This window comes from Anoplopoma fimbria, chromosome 4 (genome assembly GCF_027596085.1).
Source record: "Anoplopoma fimbria isolate UVic2021 breed Golden Eagle Sablefish chromosome 4, Afim_UVic_2022, whole genome shotgun sequence".
Taxonomy (NCBI): Eukaryota; Metazoa; Chordata; class Actinopteri; order Perciformes; family Anoplopomatidae; genus Anoplopoma; species Anoplopoma fimbria.
Genome location: NC_072452.1, coordinates 10223327 through 10240656, shown reverse-complemented (window position 1 = coordinate 10240656; position 17330 = coordinate 10223327). Strand labels below are relative to the sequence as shown.

Genomic DNA, 17330 nt, shown 5'->3' with positions numbered 1-17330 from the left:
GAAAGCTGACATTGGCATGAAGGATCCTCCACACTAGCTGTCTTTAATGTCCAAGACGTTCCATTAAAAGGGGAGCACTTCCTCAGAAGCAGAGCTTTTATCCTGATTGCTTACAGGAAGAGAAGGAAAAAAAAAGAAACCAAACGACCTTCAGCAGCTCCACAACTAGCCCTTCCCTCATGTGAGAGGCGTTGGCATGCACATACTTGGACAGCCAGGACACGCACACCGACACATGTGCATAGATATACAGTAGGCTTTCTGTAGGTTGTGAAGGGAGAAACATATATATATATATATATACACAAAATATTGGCTTCACCTCTGAGTCATTGGCTACTTGGTATTCTTTTCATGTGCATGTCTCATATTTTATATAATAATGATTATTAGGAGATAAGGAAAAAGCCAAATCTGCATGTTCAATTAGGGCCTGCGCGATGCCAGATAGATAATACATGGAGCTGGCTAATGTCCTTGCTTCTGAACTTCTTCAGCCGTTTCCTGTTTGAAGCCCAGTAAAAAGAAGATGGGGACGGAGATTTCCCTCTGTGATGAACACAACTGTTGAGCTATATTTAATAAGCTGGTCAAAAACACTCTCCTGCCGAGAGGGACTGCGCTTTTAATGACCATTCTGCTTCCAAAGTCTCAGATGTGCGACTAGATTGCTTGCCACGTAGCAGACAAGGCAGCCATCTTATTAATAGCAACTCACCACACATGCTGCAGACTAGGGAGCAGAAACCCAGAGAGGGAGAAAGGGAGAGAGAAACACTGGCACATGGAGAGAGAGAGAGAGAGAGAGAGAGAGAGAGAGAGAGCGTGTGTCCCTTGCATGCTTTTACTGTCTGTGAAGGCAGGGAGACAGATGGGTGCAGTGAAGAGGAGATTAGATGGAGGAGGCAGGGCAGAGACCCGGGTCTAAAAAACCCAGCCCTCACAATAGTTCGTCCGAGCCAGCCTCCACGCAGGCCGGGGGGGAGGTGATGGATGTACCCTGTGACTGGAGTCATCGGCACGCCCACATGGAGACGCCACCAAGGCCAGGCCAGAGGAGCGCAGGCAATCAAAGAGAGAGGCCGGAGGGCTGGGATGATATAGGAGGATCCAGCTTATTAAATAGGCTTCAGGAGGAGCATGGAGCATCTGAAGTAAGTTGTCACTCTGCCACCAACAGGCATAAAAGGAGTCTCTGTTAGATGGGAAGTCTATGCACTGTAGGCAGTGATGACAGACTGTGTACAGTAAGAGTGGGAATACTGTCATTAAATACACCGACACACCAGGGGAGCTCCAGAACAGTGTGTCACCGCTGATTTACTTCTTTTATAGCTGGGCCTCGTTATCCCGCATCCGAGCAGCAGGTGAAGAGAACTGTTTGTGTGTGAACCCATTCCATGCTATGTTATCATATCCTATGGTATGTCACTCCTGAATTCAAACACGCCTCATTCAATGGGACACCACCACCTCCATTTCTAGGCGTAGGGTATGATTTGTTATTCGCGAGCAAGTCGAAATGAAAAAAAAAGCCAAATCAGGAGATGAACAATCTTGCTTTCTGACTTAATTTCCATTCAGAGGGCAAAGTAGAAAACACTGGTGTAAGATTCTCTTCCTGGGTCTGCCAACACGGATGGGAAATTATTACACAAATCCTTTACTAGAAGCCACCTGAAACCAGGTGTGCTCATGCAACAGCGTATAATTCATCTGATTTTTTTTCATCAAAGATCATCGCTATGCAGTTCCAGACACCTTGATTCCTTTTCTTGTTTACTGCATTGTCTTGGCAACAAGAACGTCCTACCCGGTTTCACTTCAACATGTACAGGAGGATGAGAAGAGGAGGGGTAGAGTACAGTGGAGGTTGTGAAAGCAGGTGCAAAAAGACATTTCTTCACTTGGATTTCCTGTCACATCCTGCAGCCCACTCCAGTCCTAAACTTTGTATAATTACAACAATCTGTGCTCCGAGAGACTGTGTGAAATCTGATTGCCATTGGTAACATTCGCAGCAAGAGTCCCGGCGTGATAGAAGGCTTCCTGTTTCAATTTGCTAGAATCCCTCAAGTTTTAGTGGCTTTTTTTTTTTTTATCCCATCAGTGGGGCATACATTTCCATTCAGGGGAAAAAACAGACCCGGTAATATCCAATTTACTGGGAGGCAGAGGAGATGGTTTCACTGGCAGTATAATAACATGCTACATGGAGCGTAACATTATGGAGTATGAATAAAAAAGGCATTTATGGTGAAAATTCAATCGAAAAGCAGTCATCATTCATCGGAGGAAATCAAGGCAATTAGTAACACTTTAATGCAAATTGGAGAACGCAAAACAAATCGCAAATCCCTGGCACTGTGATAGGGACCGAAGAGGAGCAGCTCAAATGACCTCTTTCAAATGCACGAAGGCCTACTAATCAAAAATCCAAGAGCACCGCTTCTACTCTGCCTAGTGACAAGAAAAAGAAATGCGTGTGTATGTATGTAATGCCTGATTTATACCGCTCACGCACACCAGGCATACATAGTACTGCGGTGGTTTGCTTGGAGCATGTTATTTATTTTTTATTTCAAATACTTTGTCAAGCAGTCTTTGATTTACAGTATATCATAGGCTGATGATACAATAGTTCCATTTAAGTTTGGCCAAACCAAGCTCCTTTTTGCGAGCGCCGCAGAGATGGTCCGAAACTCTGCAAGAGCTTTTTTGCAGAATTATAAATTAGGCGTTAGTTCGTGTGGTACTTGGGAGTTTGCCAATTTATAGCTTCCTGACCACAGTATTTCCTTGGACCAATCCTTTATCTCATGCAAGAGTGATTTCTATAATGTTATTCACTTGTATGTTATGTACTGTAAAAGCCCCTTGTTACATTTCTAATCATGCATGTCCAAAGCAGCATGTTTGTGGCTTGTTAACATGTTCACAAGCAGGCTTCATGAGCGTAGCTAGAGTGTAAAAATGTCCCATTTGGAATATTACCACCACATCAACATAGTAGAAGAACATAACCATTGGTATACACAACAGCACCTCACTAACCTAATAGCCTGTCATGTACATTGTACACAACACCGCTATCAATTAAATGCAAAACAAACAAGCCAGCTTTTTAAGTGGACAGACGATTACGTGACTGACTGTAATAATTTCATGTTAAGGATGATGCTGGGTCCATTTGGCTCTCCAAGCTGAAATTCATGGATAGAGCTCAAAGGACCAGTTCCTTAGCATAAGACAAAGCACTTCCTGCAAGAACTTTCCAATAAGGATTAAGGTTCCATCTTAATTGAATGATGCATTAGAGGAGAATGAGTATGAGGACTGTTTATCGCATGTCCAGGTTCAGCATGTATGCTGCATTCAGTATTAAAGACATGGCCAACGTGGGCAGTAAATCATCATGAAGTAGCACTAAGGTAGCCAGCAGATAAACAACATTGTTTACAAAGAGTGTGTGTAATTTAGCATGCCAATAAAAAGCTCTCCCTAGAACACCATGTTCTTTTTTTTTTTATCTTGCTTAAAAAGACACATTTTAGCTACATGTTTATTTCTGACAGAGATGGATACTAGCAAACCAGCAGAGTACATCAAGACCCATATGTGGTTTGAAATCTGCCGTGCAGTTTCAATTTCCGGATGGTAATGAACATCACAATAATTTAAATGCAAACACCTGCTCCTAAAGCATTCGTTATGCTGTGCAGTACAGTAGAATACATTAGTCAATAACTCTCGAGCTGCATCGCCAGTTTCTAATATGAAGCAGCCTACACACCAGCAGGTATGAGCTCCACAGCTGTATCACCCATCCCCCTCATCCCTGCTCTACTGTACCTTCAGAGTGGTGGGAGAGGGTGAGCAGGCTGACGCAGGAAGCCCCGATGCCAGAACCGAACACAGTGATGCGGTTGGAGTCTCCTCCGAAGAAGCCGATGTTCTCGCTGATCCACCTTAAAGCCTGGATCTGGTCCAGGAGCCCGTAGTTCCCTTTAGCAGCCTGGTCACCAGTACTGAGGAAGCCTGCAACACACAAAGATAATAAGAGATTAAAGATCAGCCAGAGACAGCTTATTGAAAAAACACATTGTTATACAGATTTTTGCACTTTTTGCAACTTGCATGTGCAAAAGCCCACAGATTATTATTTCCCATGTGCACCAGCAGCATAAAAGGTTATCTGCAGTGACTAACCCCACCCCAAATGTTTTTTTGTAAGAACAATCAAAGCGGATGACGGCAGCGCTGAAACCATGACTTATGTGATGGCACGGCTGTTGGTAAAATAGGAGCGCGTGTGACCACATGTCATCTGCACCTTATGGGAAATCAATGGTATGTCTCCCCGGGTGAGCACCCATCATCGGATATATTGAGCAGTCCTGATGAAAAACCTTAGGAATCTATGAAAACCCCACGGATGGAGGGAAAAAGATGATAGCAAGATTTACAATCATTTTGATGCTGCAAAACCCTCCATATGGACTGCAACCTCATTACATATCCCATCAGAGTTACCACCTTGCTCTGACATATTTCGATTCTCTCTCACGCTCTGAAGTCCCACATACTTCCAGTCCAAACATCCACAACGGGAACTATCCGCGCACATTTCCCTCCGTGTCTGTGTAATCTGCTATATGATGTCTTGAGTTGGACAGTGAGTCTCTCCTGGGTACATCAGAGCTCATGTTAACACACCACCTTCTTCCAGCTGCTCTCCAGGGCCTAAGCCCAGCTGAATGATGGGTAATCGAGAGTCGTGGGAGAAGATCAAAGGCAAGCAATCCCTGAAGTCCCCACGGTGGACTCAGTGTCCATCAAACCCCTGAACATGCATGCGCGGTGACAGCTAGGAGACGTGCGTGGAAACCAAGACCCCTCTCTCTTTAGTGGCAGCACTTCACAAGCGATAACTGTGTTGGTGGTGAATGTTAGCAAGCCTCCAGTGACGGTCCTTCAGTATAGCAGCATTGTTTCTAACATCTATTTCATGGTGTGTGCCCCATATAATGATACGGTCTCTGTGTTCAAGACCTAAGGGGGCAAGAGGGAATGGTTTTGATATCAACAAAAATAAATAAATAAATATATCTTTGTTTTTTGGACTCAGCCAGCCCCGCCGTGCTCACTTTAGATAGAAACTGATTAGAAGGCAGCTGCTCTGGTCTCATGTACAAAAAGGATGCATCTCCCCCAATCCCCATTTACTCTTCTTTGTGTGGATCAGAGACTACACAGGGCACAGCCTCCTGCCCCACCCCCAACAGGACACCGCCTTGCCCCGAGTGCCTGTTGGCAGCAACAAAGAGGGTGGGCAGGGGAAAGGCCAGGCCTGATCATCGATAGGAGAGAGGCGGTGGCACAGGAAGCAAAGCAGGAGACAAATGGATCAACAGATGGTCTCCTTCAGACGCAACCCTGAGGATGACAGAGCAGCAGGGCACATGCAGAGAGAGAGTGAAAGAGACAGGCAGGGGAACAGAGGCGCAGACAGGGAAAGAGAGAAAGAGGAGAAAGGAGGACTCCAATTGAAGAGCTTTTCTTTTTTTCTCTCTTGCGGCTCCTTGTCGCGTTCCGTCATAACTAAAGGACAACAGCTTTTACAAGCCTCTCCCGGGTGCCGTGGAGAGAGAGAGAGAGAGAGAGGGAGAGAGAGAGAGAGAGAGAGAGAGAGAGAGAGAGAGAGAGAGAGAGGAGACGTGACTCTCCCAGAATAACCCTCATTTGCGAATTGGTTCACACTTCACCAAGTGTATGTCAGATGGGCTAAGAAATGTCAAGAGACCGGCATGTAAAACTGATTCTGTGCAAACTGTTAGCCTAATTGAAAATATATAGCAAAACATTATCCATTTGGCATTGTAATATGAGGCATTGCTAAATGACAACATGTAAATCATTGGAGCTGGATCCCCAGCTGGCAGAATAAAGCACTGCTCAATGTTTTAGTCTTTTTTATGATTTTTTTTGTTTAGCAGTGTTGATTCCTCTGCATCTAAAAATGAAACTGGTCATTAAAATGTAGAGGTGGAATCCAATATCTTAGACAGCAAGACATCCTGCAGGCACCATTTTAAAATACATCTAATATAGCTGCTGGTTATGTTTTAATTGGAAAGGTGACAGAAAGTATTTTCTTTGGGAAGCAATTAAGATAGCAAAGTAATTGTTTTCATGCATGGTTATTTCTATTTTTACATTTACATTTATAGCAGACCGTTGACTTTATGCTTGTGCTCCGGAGGTGTTTGGTGTTTTTAGTTTTTTTGCATGACCTCGGGACTTTCAGTCTACTTTGCTAAAATAAGGTACAGGAACTGACTATTTAAATAATGTCACATATCACACTATACATATTCCCTTTCTATCTGGATTCAGTTATTTCAATTTCCCCACCAGCTCACTCACCAGGGATTGGGTTATAGATTTCCAGATCTAGCAGATGATCCCCGTCTCATCAGCACTACGTGGGCTTTGGCTGCACATGAACCATGATGTGCAGTGCACTATCTGTTCACAGCTCACTCCTACACAGGACCTTGGGATTCTGGGCTGCAGCTCGGTGCTTCTGAACTATTTGGTCAGGCTGGCTATGTGCTTTGCTGCGCTACTCAACCAGACATTCAACTGAGAGTTTAAATACACACTAGGTGCCGCTTTACAATAAGCATTTAATTATGAACTGTAATCACATTATATCCATCTTTGTTAGCGGCTTAAACTCAAATCGATATGCATATTCTCTTCTAAATTATCTGACCAATTAACTTTGGCACAAACAGTAAACACAATTACAGTGTCCCAGTCGAGTTAATTCAACCAACATAAAATAACCATTAAATAGCAAATAGTTCAAGTTGATCTGATACTTTGAAAGTGATGTGCATTCAAATCAATTTGCGCTAATTCAATTTTCTCAGCGACATTATTAACCGAGGCTGTTGTTAGTTCTGTAACAAATGATAGATTAAATATGGGATGGGTTTTTTTCAATTCAGTCTCAATAACTGAGGCGATGCCCAAGCCTAACACCTTGAGGCGGAGCACCAATGTTTTATCATGTATGTCAAATCCAAAACACATTTAAATGGCAAAAAATGATGCCAATCAATATCTTCTTACATTAATTTCATCTCTTGAAACAAGGATACTCAAAAATGGAATCCAACCCGTCTACACATGTCACCTGGATATGATGAAAAACTTGCAAGGGAGTTCTTTATTCGCAGCAAACAAACTGAATGAGTTAACAGTGATTCTGCGATCTCTCTCTGCATGTTAGAGCTGTAATTTGTCCTGACTGATTACATGATGTGTTTTTCTATCGTGTCTCGGAGCTGCTCGTCCCTGACAGTGATGCGGTGCACTGTTGCTGGATGAAGCCCTGGTATTTTCTCGTTGTGGCAGCGCAGAGTCAGAGATTCAGTCCTGACATCAGTCGGAGTGGCAGCGGCGGCCGTGGTCCTGTCGCAGCCGGGTCAGGTTGCACCTGTCACCTTGCATCGCCCTTGCCGGACAGAACATTGTGTGTCTGTAGTGCGGCTCCCCCACTACGAGGAACTGAGGCCCCCTTGTTAACTTAACATGACCAGAGAGTCAGTTAATGTATACAGCGTGACAGCGTCCCCCCTCTCTGCCCCGTTTGAGCTTCAGCCAACGTGCCGGAAGCAATACAGGAGCAGCAGCAGAGACCAGGAGATCACCGCTCAAATCCAGTACCTTTCCAATACCACACATATTCACACACCAGCCATAATCGTTGCATCACCATCGGGGCAACGGGGAAAGGGAGTTTATTTTTCAGCGAATGCCGGCGCCTAGCGTGATGCCACATAATGCATTCTGTGGCTTGATCGTATTTTTATCAATAAGCGAGCAGCACTATCTCAGTCTAAACTGAGCGTCTCCGTTTCCTCCTGAGCCGCGGCAGTGATTTCCTTTAGCCATGCCTCTCAGCATTGATATTGCTCTATTGATTATGATTTAAATGTCTGTTTCCCATACAGTGGGCTATAACTCAGAGTGTAGCAGAGAGAGGTGATGATAATGATCGCTCCGACCCCAGACATCTCTCTTGTCTGGTATCCCAGATAATGGAATGTGTGTAAAGTAATGGCGGAGGGTGAGAACGGGGAGAGGAAGGGTGACGTGGAGGGCAAAAGCTTGTTATTGAGCTGAAGAGTTAGCTTACACAGGGACAAATGGAGGGAGCGGATAGGGAGGAGTAGAGGAAAAGAGGAGGAAGAGATTGGGAATAACAGCGGTGACGTAACTGAGGGAAAGAAGTTTTTTTGGCCTTCATTCATTCTCGCTGTTGCTTTGCCTTCTCCCTGTTTCTCTCTCCCTCTCATCCTCTCCCTCTTTGGGGGTGCCTGTTAACAAGGCCGTCTGTGTCCAAACTCTCCTTTGGTACTCCCACACCCCCCCCGCTCTCCTCGTCTCCCTCTTACCCTCTCCCTCTATCGTTTCTCGCCCCTCCTCTTCTCTGGGGAAATAAAGGCCCACACAGTTGCAGCCTTGACAGCCTCCCCTAAGAATCCCCCACTACAAAAGAGCTTCAACTTCCCCCAGCCAGGCCTGGGCTGAATGGGAGCCTCTGGGGTGCGGATGAGACGCAGAGGAGGGAAGGGGGCCACCCTCCACTCGCCCGCATAAAGGGCCTGTGTGTCATGCTCTCGATGAGCAGGGGACATACCCAGCGTTCCATCCTCCACACAGGGAGTCATTTCCACAAGATTTTTCATCCTCTTTTTTGGAGGGGGGGGGGTTTGAAGGTTTCCGCATTCCGGCAAAACAAAAACAAAACAAAACAAAGCTGAGTGAAGGTAAAGGGGCAGGAAGGGGGGGGCGAATGAAGGTGATTGGCACTTGGATCAGTGTACTGCTCCTGTTTACAGCTCGCTGCCCAATAGCATGGCTTGAGCGCAGTCTGATCTGAGGGCAAGAGAGCGAGAGAGATAGAGAAACAGAGAGAGAGACAGAGAGACAGAGAGAGAGAGAGAGAGGGGCAGGCAAGCACAAGAAAGGCTCTTTATGGTAGCCTGAACACTGAAGGCCATTTACCCAACACCACATCCTTGTTTCCGGTGGAGGAGAAAATAAAGACTTCGGGGAAAAAAAACCCAAAAAAACTTTCTGATTGTCACCCGTACTAGCTCTGTATGAAATGAATCCAGCGTAATGGCAGAATCAAGCAAAAAAAAAATGGTGAAAAAGAATTTATGCATGAGACCCTGATTCCAGCTGGCCTCACCACGAATCAATAATTAAAGGAAATATCCAACCGCCTTGAAAGGAAACAAAGTCATCCCATGTTTCAGGGGCCCGCCTCTCGACGCTGGGCGAGCTCAAACTGAATGATAACACGCTCACTAAACTGTAGGTCTTCAATAGGGATAGACCAGTTACGAACAGAAAACCTAAATAGTTCAGCTTGAATATTCGTCCCCTGTGCACACAATGACACAGATAGATGAGGCGTGCGAAGCGTGAAACAACACTGCGACTACATTGTGTGTGCTGTAAAGGTTGTGGGACAGTGTGATGCACGATGCTGGAGATAAAGCATCGTGCATACTTTGCTGCTGTATAAAGACTGAGCCACTCGAATGGAAAATGTGGTTTGTGTGCAACAAAGCAAAGCAAAAAAAAAAAAAAAAAAAAAAAAGCAAACAACAAAATGTCAAGAGGAAAAACCCTGCGCTGCACAAACACCAAAGCCCATCTGACACATATATCTCAGCCCCTAAAACCTTGATCTCTTACAGACAGACAAGGGCCTGTTAGAGCAGACAGGGATGAGAAACAGATACTGTAAGCAGCGCTGGTGGTGCACGTGGCAGCTGTTGGTCGTCCTGCATGTGACTTTGGGGCTGCGTAATCTGATTGTGTGATGTGTCCCGGTGGTCAGGCGACACTATTCAAGGGCTTGGGTGAACAGCAGCCCTGGCAGCAACTACAAATGAGCAGTTTGCATATGTATGACCCCTGGCACCTGAACGCCACTCAATCAATCACACATCGGCTATAGCTGCCGTTGGCTTTCGTTTTCTTTTTTTTTTTTATCTCCCCTTTGCTTTCCTCCCACCCCTCCCTTCACCGTCTCTCCCTTTGCTCGAGTCATGGCTCCTGTCGTCCCCCCCGCTCTCAGTGTCTCTCTCTCTGTTCTCCGCCTCTGCCTCCATCTTTTTTTCCGCCACTTATCACCTTCTTTATTCTCTGTATCTCTTGACATTTTTCCTTTCAGTGAATAGCACAGGCCGTGGATTCTCAAAGACAGCGAAATGCTTTTACACTAAGAGAAGCTTTGCATCTCACAGCTGGTGCGGAGGCGGGCCTGCATGCTCCTGCAGAGGGAGGGGGAGACGCAAATGTGAGGTCAGGCAGCGCTTGGTTTAACTTTGAGGTACATGCATCGTGGGGAGATTTTTCATAAACAACCATTTGCCTTTACTTAAGTCTCATATTTGAAAAAAAAAAAAAATCAACATTCTTACAGTATACTCTCCATCTTTTGTTCAAACAACACAGCACTGTGTGCAAGGTGTTCTGTCTCAATCTTTGGCCAGTGGCTGCCCAAGTTCAAAGGCATGGTGTGAAACATGACAGCGAGCCGGGGTGATGTAATTTGAGGGCGTGGTGAGAAAGTTTAGCACCATCCAGCTCAGGGAGGACGGGGCAGTCGTGCAGTGATGCGTCATGATCCAACGGAGGAGATCAGAGGCCGGCTTATCAAAGCCCATCAGCGGAGCAGAGTAGGACAGAGAGGTCATCATTTAACGGATCTTCAAAGCCCGGCCACTCAGGTTCGAGTAGCCCTGATAGCTGGCTATAATGAGTTTAGTTTTGGTTGACCCTCCCTCACAGGAAATAAGCCCAGGCAGCCTTTTCAACAGCTTTTATTCCCACTACCTTTCTTCTTACATTTGTTCACTTGCAAAACCTCGCCAACTTTAGTTGTAAATCAACGACAGCGATTTAAATGAACATCTGTTTTTCTGAGGTTTAGCACTGTGGTGTGCAACGTCTGAGTGATGTTTTATTTGTCTTTGGAAGGGTATATAATATTTCTGGCTACAAAAAGCGGTGCTGCTGCCAGTGAGGTTGTGTTCTGATTTAGAAACTGGCTCCAAATTGAAAAGAAGTGAGGATTAGTAAGGAAACGTGCATTTTGATTCTGCTTATCAAACACTGAAAGTTTGGACATGCTTTGATTTTAACCAGATTGCCAGTAAAGCATATGCATATTACACATGCCACACCATCATGAGAATTTAAATAAAGACCTGAGGTATGGTGATGTATATCTTTCTTTCTATTTTTAACAAATCAATCAAATTCTACTGAGGTATTGGCTGTCTGAATAAAGCCTAATATATCTTGTTCCTATGTGACATAGAGCTCCATTGTTGTCTAAAATCTATTTAAAACACATCAATCAGACACAGCGTTGCACTGGATGACATGTCCCTCCATTATGAAGAAAACTGACACTGTCATTGTTTTAGTCAATCACATAAACTGCCCTTCTACCCTAAATACCAATATCTTATGAGGAATTATTTGGCCTTTTAAAATAATCTTAGCACATATTCGTGACCTGTTTTAAGAGATTTGCAACTTCAATAGTCACAAAAGGGCTTGATGTTGGTGTCGGAGATCGTCGCTCTAAATCATTACATTGAAATAAGCACATGGGGATTGTTAGTAGCAAGTGCAACTGGTTAAAAAGTTCTACCAAAAATAATCAACAATTACCTTATTAGTACACATGACTATTTATTGGCAGACCTTAATATAAAACAAATCTAAATAAAGATGCTCTTTGCTTTCAAGATAATATAAAAAGATTAATATTTTAAACCAGAATTCAATAAACCCTGGAATTAGTAGGTAGAACCAGAATCAATACAATTCATATGCAGCCGATGAGCAAGGACAGTTTGTGTTTGGAACAATTAGGAAGTTTGTGTGTGTGACTGGCTGCGCCCTGGGCTCCAGCCGTGTGTGTATGAGAGAGTAAATGGGGAGTGTGGGTGAGTATGCAGCCACTGTGTGCATAAGTGAAGAGGAGGGCCTCCAACAGAGAACAGAGTGTGTGTGAGTATTTGTTTGCGGGTGAGCATGTGTGGAGCAGCAGCAGTAGTGTGCGAGCGCTCAGAGGGGGAGGGGGTGGGGCGTGTATGCAGCGCGGTGAGGTAGGTATGGATATTAATCACCAGGAGGAGCATGGTTCTGTGGCGCCGGGTGGAGATGGATGGGGTGTGAGTGCAGTGATGTCACCCTGACAAATGGACCGGCCATGTTGGCTGAGACTCGCACATCGCCTCTCATTTCAATTAGTTCCTCACACAACAACCCACCTAACCCGCAATCTGCAGGTTACACGCACGCACAAACACAAACAAACAACCCCCCCACCGGTGCCCCTACCCATAGCACAGCCCTCTAACACGATGCACTGATCTGTAAGAATACTGTGGAGGTCCTTTAATTAATCCAACTCAATTATGACAGCACTTTTGCTTTGAGTCCAAGCAGCCAGTCACTCATTACCATTCATATTATCAGCCAAGCACACTGACTAGGTCTACGGCCAGCACTCTAGCCAGTGGGAGCTGGCAGAGGGTCTGGGTGTGTTTACGAACTAAAGATTGGGCACTGCCCATGTGTTTTCCCACAATATCAATTTGATGAAGTGCCGGAGCGATGGCTATGTGAGCAGTCACTTGGGCCAAGGGTAATGGCATGCATCTACTTCTCTGATGTGGAAAGAGGTATAAGCTCTGTACCAGCCACCACAGTGAGCAGTGGTGCAGGTATAAAAGGCCTCGCCTCCTCACTAGCTGTTTATAGCCTTGTTCTTAAAAGCCTGACACCAATAACGAATGGAGCCAAGGCTGATTTTGAAGTGTCTGTCACCTTAACAAGAAGAGTTAAGCTCTGTTTTCAAAAGGTCTGACGGCGCTATCCGGAGCCAGTGAGCCTCATTTCAAAGTCCTTCCTGTCTCGCGTGAACTTTGACCCCAGAGGACTTCACTACGCTGTGGACTTCTCCTCCTCGCCCTCCATGTTAAACTACCTCTCAGTCACCATCTTACTTCTCCCACACCTTCTCTCTTTCTCCCTCCTCCTTCTCCATCTGATCTCTGTCTCTCTCTGCTGCAATCCATCCCCTTCTTCACTCCAGGGGGATGGTGCAAGAGGATCACTTTGGTATAAGCTAGGGCAGACTGGGCCATGTGAGGCTGAACTGGGCGGTGCACACTGGAGCACTGAATTTGGGATTTGATCAGAGCCTCCAGGGGCACATGCTCTATTTCCAGCTTAACATCAGTAGTGGGTATCTCTTCATCTGCCTGTGAAAGTGTCAGGAGGTTAATACCAACCCTATAAAGAGGATTGAGAGGGGAAAGAAACTTCATTGTGCTAGAGATGTAATTAGACCCCTACACATCTGCATTTAATGGTCCCTCTAAATTTAAAGCTGGATTAAGACAAAGAAATCATTTTTAGGAGCTCCATAATTACAGATGTTCTATCGGTGTGTCAATGCAGCAGCCCGTATGCTAACTGTGATCAAGAGCAGAGGTCTTCATCACAAAATCGAAAGATGATATATAACTGGAGTGCCACCCAGAAAAGCAATCAAAGTGGGTGAGTGAATATGAATCTGTGGTTATGTGGTTTGTTAACAACACTCACCACCACTGAACATATTTGATATGTCGATATTGGTGGTCGGATGCTTCCCTGTCTCCTAGAAACTGAAACCACTCGGTTTGTACATGTGCAGAATGTATTACCTTCCACCTTGAGAGGGGTGCTTGGCTTGCTTGGCTTCACATATTCCTTTGTTGATGAAACATGCCTGTTCTCTCACCCTGAGAACAGTGGGAAATGAAAAATGGATGAAAAGCTTTTGAAATAGTGTGTATGATTACCATAACACTTCTACAATTGGGGGAGTGTGCCTGTCATGTATTGTTGCATGTAACACAAGGGGCACGCACTATACAAAAGACACTTGTACCCGTGTCCTACAAAAGATGACAATATTCGCATTATTTTTCTTCCTTTTCAATTGATATTGAAGTCCTGTTTCCAGCGAGGGTCTCCACAATCGAAACAGCGGAAGTTAGTCAGTGTTTCATTTCACCTTGCCGTTCCTTCTTTCAATCTAGCAGAACGAAAGAACTAGGTTCCAGCAACAACAAAAAGGTTAGATCTGGCTTTTCCGTTTCATCTCGGCCTCCTGCAATCCCCAGGGACGTCTCTCTGCGCTCGTACGCACTGCTTGGCGATGTGAGATTGGGCCAGGGCTCTGTTTGTTTGGCATTCTTCCCCCCTCCTCATCGTGCTGAAATCTGCCTGGCAGGTCGGCAACACGGCCCAGGCCACACAGGAGCTACCGTCAGATAAAATGTCACTGTAGCTTTGTTCCACGCGTCCTATAGGCTGGCCAGATGCACTCCTCACCTGAGAGCCCGAAGGTGCAAAGCACAGAGTGAGAGAAGTCTTGTTAATATTGCTGCATGTGCCATCGTCACGTTCTGTTAGCTATTCGTGTTTTATCCCCATCGACAAAAAGAAGCTTTGATGGACAATTAGATTAGAGGTTTTAACCTTAGAGATGATCACGAATACATCATCATCAACAGCACTAGTTTAGAATCCTTCTATGTTGCAGACAGTAGAGCTACCTATTATAAGAGCCCCACCATCGCTTAAAGGCATAGTATGGATTTTTTGAAGTGGGGTTGTATGCGATACTTATCCATAGTCATTGTATTGCCTACAGTAAATGGTGGTCTGCACGCCCCCAGTTTGGAGAAACAGGCAGGAGAACCAGCATGAAAACTGAACAATGTATTGCTGTTGATGGGTGCAGCAGCAAAAATGTTTTTTAGCCACTTAAAAGAAATGGCCACCTAAAAAATCTATATCAGATTGAGTGTCTAATAATTTGTACTGAACATGGAAGTTAATGGTCTAATGCTGTCTGCATTAGTTAGTTAGTGTTTTTGTGTGACTTTAAAGGGTTAGTCCGGATTCACCAAAGTCATACGTGTTCTAGAAGTTAAAATGATTGTTTCTTTCAAAGGAGCCTTTTGGTTTTGAAAGAGAACATAGATAATGGCTCCCTGTTGGAAAGGTTGGTCTGAAGCAAAGTTGAGCAGTGAAAATGCTCTAAATACAGCGCACCCTTAATCTGATTTTATTTTTTATTTTTAGGTGGGCCTTTCAATAGGTCGCTAAATTACATTTGCTGCAGCCCCCCAGCCACAGCAGTACATACATTCCAAGCTTTTACTCCTGCATCCTTCTCCAAAAAACAACATTTATTGAAGGTAATACACTGACTATGAATTCCTACCTCATACAACTCCACTTTCGAAAAATCTGAACAACCCCTTTAATTTAACAGCTTCTCAGCCTCAAGGTCTTGACATCTACAGTCAAACCTGATCCATTTTTCTCTGAACAGCAGCAGCAGCACCAGAGCCAGCTCCCGTCTCCGAGCCTCAGATGACTCCTCTCACTGTTTCCCCTAACGAGGCCTGAGCAAAAAAAAAAAAAAAAAGCCGACTGGTCCTCTCACAGTCGAGCAGTAGGGCGGTTGCCGCTGTCAGCTCCTGTTAGCTCAGCCCTCTCTGGTACACGTTTCAGAGAGCACAAACACACCCGTCCCAAAGGAGCTCCTCCGTGCACCTTCACCCACCCCCAACTCCCCTCACCCCGCCTCAATAAATTAATAAAGGAAGGAGCAGCCCTCCCAGGTAATTTGATTAAATACGACATCCTTGCTTTAAAGAGCATGCTGAGGAAGCAAAAATATGACGGGACATTGTCGAAAGAAATTGTCACAGTACTCGTACATGACCCCCGCCCCGGCAGCTACGCTCTCGTCCCCTCTCTATCAGCCGAGCATCACCGTTTTCCAAGGACATCTCTGTGTTATCGTATGAAAAATGCTATATGCTCCAGATTTCAGGGCTTGTCAGTCACCTAATTTGATGCTATCCCCACCAGATCTCTTCCCTTAATTGAGTTTCTCTTTCTTTACTTGATAGCAGACATTTATAAATTTGTATGTTGGAGCCGTGGCTGCCTGCTGCATAAGCCTATGGGCTTATCTAGGGCACATGCTCACACTTTTCAGACAGGGTGTAAACAACAACAAGAGCTCAGATATTTCATATCCACGAGGACGTGAATAAGTGTAACCAATTTCTGACAAATATGCTAAGGGGACTGGATTAGCATTTTAGAAAAAGAAAACTTCGTTCAAACAATATATATTGTAATATTTCAGTTAACATGGTTACTCTGTAATTGCGATATTATTATCAAAGCAACTGAATCAATGTGATCATTAATTTAATTTAAAGACAGTGTATGTTCCTTTTTCCCCTTGGCGAACACTTCATCTTGCTCTGCGTGTATGTCATCCCCACTATCTTCTCCGATCCCCTCAGGCTGGAGAGGGCCGACTAGAGCTGGGTAGGATGTATCGAGCTACGACGTATGAATGGAATGACAAGCCATCTCAGTCAGAGGGGAAACCGCTCATTATACAGATTGCTTTATGGACTTTCTGGGTAGTCAAGGCCAATGTCACCTCTCCCGAGTCGAGCCCAAGCTTGAGCGAGCATTGATGCCCCCGCTTGCCATCTCCCATGTGACACACTTTGTTGTCAACTCCGCATCCTTCCGAGTCAGTTTGCCTAGAGGTTACGAGGGTGGATTACTGACCCGACAACGATGCCAATAATGGAAGGGAAACAGACATGTTCTAATGGAAAGAAGGACTGTGAATCTTATTAGCGGGACATCTTGTTTCAGTCAGTGCTCCAGTAGCCCCTCCGGCTCTATGATAGCATCAGCAGCAAACATTTAGCAGGTGCAGAGCAGAAATAAAGCCAATTGTCTTGATCGAATCATCCCCCGTTCTGCCACCCCTCGTCTATTCCTTCACTTCAGTGTCCACTAACTGGCTGCGCTGTGGATAATGCTCCATAATGTCTATTAATGCTCTCTGTGGTGCTATCAAGACATATGCTGATTACAATGCTTTCCTATTGTCTTTGATAGGTTAACTACGCTGCAATAGCTCCCATGTTAGGAGACAGGTGGTTAACTGTTTTTCCTGTCTGGGAGTTGTTGCTCACTGTCAGTAACATCCCTATCTGTGGCGGAAAATCGTGCAGCCCTGCTAGCTGTAGTAGCCTGTGCAACGGTGGCAGGTTTGTTTCATACCGAGCTCCTGAGTTGAGCCCTTATCTCCCCCAGCCTGAGAATCCACCTTTCTG

General features: G+C 45.0%; 1 protein-coding gene across 1 annotated transcript in view; it reads right to left on the bottom strand.

Annotated features, from left to right (window-relative positions):
- nlgn3a (neuroligin 3a) overlaps positions 1-17330 on the bottom strand; it is an 89941-nt gene that overhangs the window by 32941 nt on the left and 39670 nt on the right. Inside the window, exon 3 of the mRNA XM_054597165.1 lies at positions 3853-4038. Coding sequence (XP_054453140.1) covers positions 3853-4038 — 186 coding nt within the window. The remainder of the gene's footprint in view (positions 1-3852; positions 4039-17330) is intronic.